The 6,950-nt window shown below is 46.0% G+C and overlaps 1 protein-coding gene across 6 annotated transcripts in view; it reads right to left on the bottom strand.

The window, feature by feature from the left end:
- Positions 1–4,575: 4,575 nt before the first annotated feature.
- LOC143039448 (uncharacterized) overlaps positions 4,576–6,950 on the bottom strand; it is a 25,389-nt gene continuing 23,014 nt past the window's right edge. For all 6 annotated transcript variants that reach the window (XM_076209513.1, XM_076209512.1, XM_076209515.1 and 3 more), the window contains one exon: positions 4,576–6,950. This exon is cut by the window's right edge and continues 378 nt beyond it. In XM_076209513.1, the coding sequence (XP_076065628.1) occupies positions 4,965–6,950 (1,986 nt within the window). In that variant the 3' untranslated portion in view covers positions 4,576–4,964.

Here is a 6,950-nt window from a genome sequence, read left to right as displayed (position 1 = left end):
AAAGACGATATACCTGAAAGATAAAAAAAAAAAAAAAAACATGATCCCGTCTAGATGTGTCAAGTTTTGGAATAGTCTAGAAAAAGACATCACCTAGTCGAAAAGCACTGATCGAATATAGAATTAGGTATGACAAATGGAAACAAAGAAACGAGGTTTCATGACGAGATCTCCTTTCCTGTACATTGCATTTAGGCAAATACAATTAAATAAATACGTTTGTTTTTATTTTTCTACCCCCATGAAATATTTTCCCATACATAGTACGTGTATTTCATAATTTATTTTTTCTCTTTTATTGGTACTTTTTCGGTATCAGAGTCTAACGGGACGTCGTTGTTGTTGTAGTTCTATAGACCGTCTGGCCGAGCAGTTCTGTCGTAACGTTTCGTTGTATCTGCTTGTTGTGGTCATACGCAGGGTTGAGCGCGCTCCATGGTGCGTTCCTAGATGCGTTCCTCGATACGATGTCCTGGGTAAAGTCATGCCAGTCAGGACACCGAGGAACGCACATAATAACGCATCGAGGAACGCGACCAGTTCTGGTCATATATTACTGTAGCCAGAATGGATCTTCTCAATGCGGTCCATCTTCAGGTCCCTCGAATACCCACACTTCCACAGGAGCGGTCCTGAGGGGTTGGCATTCAGTTAAGAGCCAAGACTTGAGATTCTGATCAGCTTAGACTATCTTGCTCCCGATTTTGTCAACCAGGGGAGCAGACAATCAGTGATTACCTTTTCCCTCCTTTTCGTCCTCTTAAGAGAAACGGTTACACAGTCATGCACCCCAGACAACAGTCCTAAGTTTCATATCAGAGAAATTTGTGGTAGGAACGAGGACCGTTGCCGGATGCACCGAGGTAACGGGTTTCCAGTCGGCGAGAACCCGAGGGAAAATTATTTATCGAACTATCTCGTTCAGTTTCCCAACAACTAACTCTCTGCCGTTTCGTATTTCCCTCAAAATCTTTCACCGTTTTCCGTCAAAGCCTTTGCCTCCATTATGCTTCTCTCTCTCTCTCTCTCTCTCTCTCTCTCTCTCTCTCTCTCTCTCTTGTCTCCTTCCACTCTTCCTATTTTGTCCCATACAATCTCTATCTCAATTTGTCTCTTCCATTCCATTTACATCTCAAGACCATCTAAGTTATGTCTGGTTCATTTTCTCTTTCACACTCATTTTCTCCAATTTCCCTAATTTCATGTGTGACATTATTGTTTTCCTCACATCGCAAATACTCTTCAGACAACCTATTTCTACGAATTTAATTTCGTTTTGGTATGCTGGCATCACTGTCGGTAAAATTCAAGAATCACGCAAGGCGGATATCTAACATGAAACTTACGTTGTCCAATAGCTCCGAACCTAACCTAACTTAACCTAACGTTACCATTCTATAAGAAGAAAAATTATATATTTCAAATGAAATTGAATTAAATAAATGAATAAATAAATGAATAAACAAATAAATAAATAAATAAATAAATAAACAAACAAATAATTAAACCAATACATAAAATAAAAATAAAAAATGTGTTTGCGTGATGCTAGTAAAATACGTCACGGTCCACTGTTCTCATGTGTCCACACCGGTCCCAGTGTGCTTTCCATTTATCTGCATTGCCCTGTTCCATCCCGTTACGCTGTCGTTTGATCGTTGGCCAAACGGTGATATTGATCATTTACCACTTGGCAGAAGGTTTCCTCTCTTATTCTCGAATAACAGTCTAAATGCAACAATAATCACATAAAACACGTGAACAAAGATATTTTGCTTGAAACCACGAGGAAATCAAAGATCAGAATACTGAACGTTTTCGTCTATTTAAGACATTTTCAAAGTCTTAAACAGAGTAAAACGTTCAGTATTCCGATCTTTGATTTCCTCGTGGTTTCAAGCAATAACAGTCTAAAATATCTTCAATATTCGGAAGCAAACTGCCTTTCGAAAGTGTACAAAAATATCAGTGCTTCTACTACCACTGGAGTTTTCGAAGTTCACCTACCTGTAATCGAAGTAGTTTCGAACTCTTCAATCTGGTGCTGTTCCTGATTAAAGTAACATGGTCTGAGTATATACAGAATAAAATATATAAACTCTGTCACCGGGTTGACGGTATGAAAGCTGTGCGACCAAGGTCCCGTGTTTCGGTAACAGAAGTTACACAGATCACCGCAGTTGTCATTAGTGAGGGAAACTATTCTCTGATTATTTTAACCTTTGTTAACAAAAGACGAGCGGTCGACGTCGCGTTTGGTCCGCGTTTTCTTTAAGAAATTTTGAGTTGGTAGGAATATTCTTGATGCCGATTTCAAAGTCTTGATTTTTATCGTATAGTGACTTGACTGCTTAATTTTTAAGCCGTCATTACCTTAGTAATTTTAGTGATTCCTCTATATGTAATTGATACTATTTTCTATTAAAAAAAAAAAAGGATTGAAAAAGAGGAGCATACCGACAGGAGACCTTTTGGTCCGTAACTAGAGGAACGCTGAGTCACTCTTTTCCCATGGGAGCCATGACCAGAATTTAGGGGCCCATAACTTGCTATATTCTGTGCGCTCCAAGCAGTCTGTTCAGTGTATTCACCTTGGTCTTTGGATCACGTGTTGGACTCGTGATCGACAGCTATTTCCCTCCCGGAAGAGAGCTCAGACCTCGTATGACCGATCTATGGGTAATGCTATGACCTTACACACACACACACACACACACAACTCTCCGCCCGTGAGAGTCGGAGTAACGACCCGAAGCGCAGCGATACCGAAATAATTTCGGTCCTGGGCAGGATTCGAACCAGGTACTGCCGCACCTCCGTACTTCCAGTCCAGTACTCTATCAACCGCGCCACCGAGTCGTGTGGCACACGCCGTGATTTACTACTAGCTATTCTGCCAAATCAACCTTAATACATGCCCTCTCTTTTATTTCCCATCTACGTGCTATTTTTTTTTTTCTATTCAGTATACAGTGAAGGGAGTTGTATAGCACGGTGAGTATCGCTTTTTAGGATTAAAACAACGATTACCTATGCCCCAATCCACCTGTCATACCTGTCACTCCTCGACGTGGCACCATGGCGGGAGGAAAAGCGCTGTTGCCACATTGTATCATAGAATTGATTCAAACCGTTGTTATAATTCTAAAAAAAAAGTGATACCAATTGTGCTATACAGCATCCTTCACTATATACAGAATATAGAAAAAAAAATCAAATAACACATGGATGGGATACTAGACAGGCATGTGCTAAGGTTGATTTGGCAGAATGGCTGGTTGTAAATCACGACGTATGCCACTCCCTAAACGGACTACTTGGAGCGCATGGACTATAGCGCCCACTAGTCTTTTGTAGTCTAGTGATGTAATTTAAGTACATCACAAAAAATGATCAAATATATAATAATTATGATTGTTAACTTTGTAATAAAGCAAACGGTTTCTCAACCTTTTATTACTATCATTATTATTATTTTTATTATTATCATTATTTATTTTTCTTACCTTTATTGGCGAAATGGGATTTGGGAGAAAGATGAAAGGGGAACAACATAAATGTTAAGAATTCAAGAAGGGCGGAATGGAATGAAAAAGGTTCAGAACCACTCTCCTACACATTTCCCCCTATCTTCCGTAATTCTCTCATTCGCCACCTTTATGAATACACCTCTTCATTTTACCCGTAATACCCTATGACAGAGGACAAGAACACCGCTGTTGCGTTCCCTCGCTTGTTGTGAAGGTGACAATATGAGGAGGAGCCATGGGACTAGGAATCCCTTCTTTTGGTATTTTTCTTCCACGAAGAGCCGAGACAGAACCATATGTTTTGACTTGGTAACCCTCCATCTATGGGGTACAAAGGCCTATGTCCGTTTCACAATTTTCATATTTATTTCCTTAACTTGACAATGGAACTGGTTTTCTTTGTTTAGAGACTAATGGAAATATTCCAAAGAAATACCATGTGAGGACGGAACCTTTATTAGTACGACGTTTCGTTTGTTTAAGCTTAATTGGTGAAGAAGCTATAACAACCAAAACGTCGTATTAAGGCTGCGTTTCCACCGAACGAGTCTCGTCAGATTCTCATCAACCGTTGTGAGTTCGTTTGGGTAGAAACGACTTTGGTTACAATCTTTCGTTTTTTCAATCTTCAAAGGTCAAATTGGCTTTGCGTCACGTATTGAGAAACCGAATGGTGAAATGAAAGGAGTTAAACCTTTACAAATGTTAGACAGATTGTTGAAATGTTCTTAGGGAAGTCTAGAATGTTGCAAACAAAGTCTTCTTCCAGCTATTCGAATTCACAACATTTGACGAGAATCGGCCCTGACTCGCTCGGTGGAAACGCAGCCTTAGAAGAGGGTCTGTCTTCACATTTGGTGTTTCTTCTAATAGAATTGTCGGCAACTGCCAATTTCATAGAAAACGAATATATTACCAACCCCCTCAGTGGCAGAATTGGTAATCATATTTTATTCTGGCGATCGCCAGGCTATTTTGTTTCCAGATCGCCCCTTCATTTAGGAAAGAACATGGATCAGTTTGAGTCATCGCATTTGTCTAATTGAAACGTTTGTCATTATTACAACCGTTTTTATTATGGCATGACAGTTGGGAATCTTTCTACACGACTAACGTTACAAAAAGTATTCATGTGTGCATGGGAGTGTCTTTTGCGTTTAAAAGCGTTAAAATGGTAAAAGAAATGCTTAGTAATATATATTACAAAGTAATGAAGATATACTTTTAAGTGGTGTAAGCCCGAGCGTGACTGGCAATTAGGCACTTTTAAACACGGACCATAGGCTCGAATAGTGTTGATATATCCTGAAATTATCGTTATTATTCGTTAAATGTCCGTTTTCGCTTGTGCGTGAACGAAATCCATCGTGGTCTGTGTCGTGTTTACCAGCGCCTCCGCGCGAAGTCGCGCCCGATGACGTAAACGACTTTCTATTATCTGGGTCGCTTGTGTGGCGACGGAGATCTGCTCTTGAAGATGTCTCTGCCTCTGGCCAGGAGGTTGGCGGCTTTCGACCGGTGTGGGGCCACGGGGGAGGAAGGGCAAGACCGCGACGTCGTGGCCGCAGCAGCGTCGGAAGTGGCGCAGCCGCGGGGCAGAGTTGCGGAACTGCGGTTGTCGCCTGCGACCTGTGCGTCTCCCTGATCCCTGTGGGGAGTTTCCGCTTCTCGCCTCTTGCTCTTGCGCCCACTGCTCTTCCCTTCGGGGATTTCGACGACGAGGCTCTGTCGGCAAAGGCGCTGGATGGCCGGCATGTCCTTGCGGTCCTTCTCCTTGCTTCGCCTGAATATCTTGAAGAGTCCGCGGACGGCCCGGCCAGACTCCGTCTCGACGGACGCTTTCCGGTGAGAATCGTGACTCTTGGACGCTTTGCGCCTGGCCATCAGGATCCCCGACGAAGCAGACTTCAGGACCTGCGACGTCGGTGGCTCCTGCTGCTTCTCCACCAGGCAACCGGCGCTCTGTCGACGGAAGCTCTCTCTTGGCTGTGGAGTATGGCTTCGTCTCTTCGAGTCTCTCCTTCGGACAGGTCCCTCAGGAGTCTCCTTCCCGGTCTTGAGCGGGTGAGCGTGGGGCGACACCCGGCTTTCTGGCTGGGGTGAGGGCGTGGCTGATGCAATCTCCACGGTCAGGAGGTCCACATCGCAGGACTCACGCGAACTTTCTTCGGTGCTCATCGTCCCTGCTCTGCTTCTGAGGACGACCCTGTCCTGGCTGCTCCTCGACCGTTGGTCCTCGCTTCCTGAGCCCGACGCCAACCCTCGAGCCAGGAACTCTTCTTTGGCCTTTTTTATCCTCATGGCCCTGACCTTGGCTGACGGGGTTTTGGCGTCCTGCTGCTTGCTCTGCTGCAAGGGGGATGCAGGTTTGTCGACGAACGCGTCCACTTCGTAGGACGAGTCCACGTCAGGAGGGTTGGGACTCGCCGCGGGACTCGTCTCCGTCCCCGAGTCGACGCCCAGGATATCGCAGGACCCGGAGGTACTCGACTTGGAGAGGAACTGGGGTAGCCCTTGTTCAAAAACGGCTGGCGCCGACGCCGGCGGCTCTACTCTTTTGACGGAGGGCGCGGCGGCGCCGGCGCCGGCGGCGGTGGCGCGCCCGTTCTTAGACACTAAATTGCTGCTAGCAGAGCGCTGGACCTCGAGGTAGTGGGCGAACGAAGAAGGAGGAGGTAACACCGAGGCACTCTTGGACTTGTGGATGTACCCCGAGACTTCGTCGTCGTCGTAGTGCGTGGTGGCGACCTCTTGACTACTCACAGTCGTCGAACTCTCGGTTTTTAAAACTTTACTCACCTCCGCCTCATATTTCTCCCTCTGCTCCCGGATGCTCAGATTTGAAACGAACTTCCTGTCCGACACCGGCGAGCGCCACGCTCCAGAGGGCGTTGGTGACTCCGGAGAGAGACTCCTGAAGGGACGGGTCAGGAGTTCTTGGCTCTCCGTGATTCTTTGGTTATACATTCTGATCATGTTCTTCACCGTGGGGCTGCTGTCCCTCGCTGCCTGCAGAAGGCGAGACTTGGCCCCTTTACTGACGAGGGGAACGGAGTCAGGAGGGGAGGAGGCTCCTCTGGGAGACAGCTGCACGGGCGGAGAGGTGAGACTGGGTGAGGTTCTTGAGACGACCACTTGGGGCAACGAGGTCACGACGTCTTTCTCTTCGTCTCGGGTCTCAAGTTCCCGCTCGGGTTCCTTCCCCTCACCGTCCTCTTTCCTGCGGACACCGTCTTCCTTCTTCCGGGAGGCTGACGTGCTGCTGGCATTGGCGTCATTCGTTCCCGTCGTTGTTGTGCTGACCCGACGGCGTGAGGAGGTCTTCTTCGCCGTGTCGTCCGTCTTCTGTCTCTCCGCCCGGCTGAGCCTTCTTTGTTTCGCGTCAGGGGACGCTCGTCCCCCGTCCTTCTTCTTCTTTTT

The sequence above is a fragment of the Oratosquilla oratoria genome, chromosome 26, assembly GCF_046742065.1.
Source record: "Oratosquilla oratoria isolate Oo_2021 chromosome 26, ASM4674206v1, whole genome shotgun sequence".
Classification (NCBI taxonomy): Eukaryota; Metazoa; Arthropoda; class Malacostraca; order Stomatopoda; family Squillidae; genus Oratosquilla; species Oratosquilla oratoria.
The sequence above is the reverse complement of the archived record's forward strand: the minus strand, read 5'-3'. Positions and strand labels throughout refer to the sequence as shown.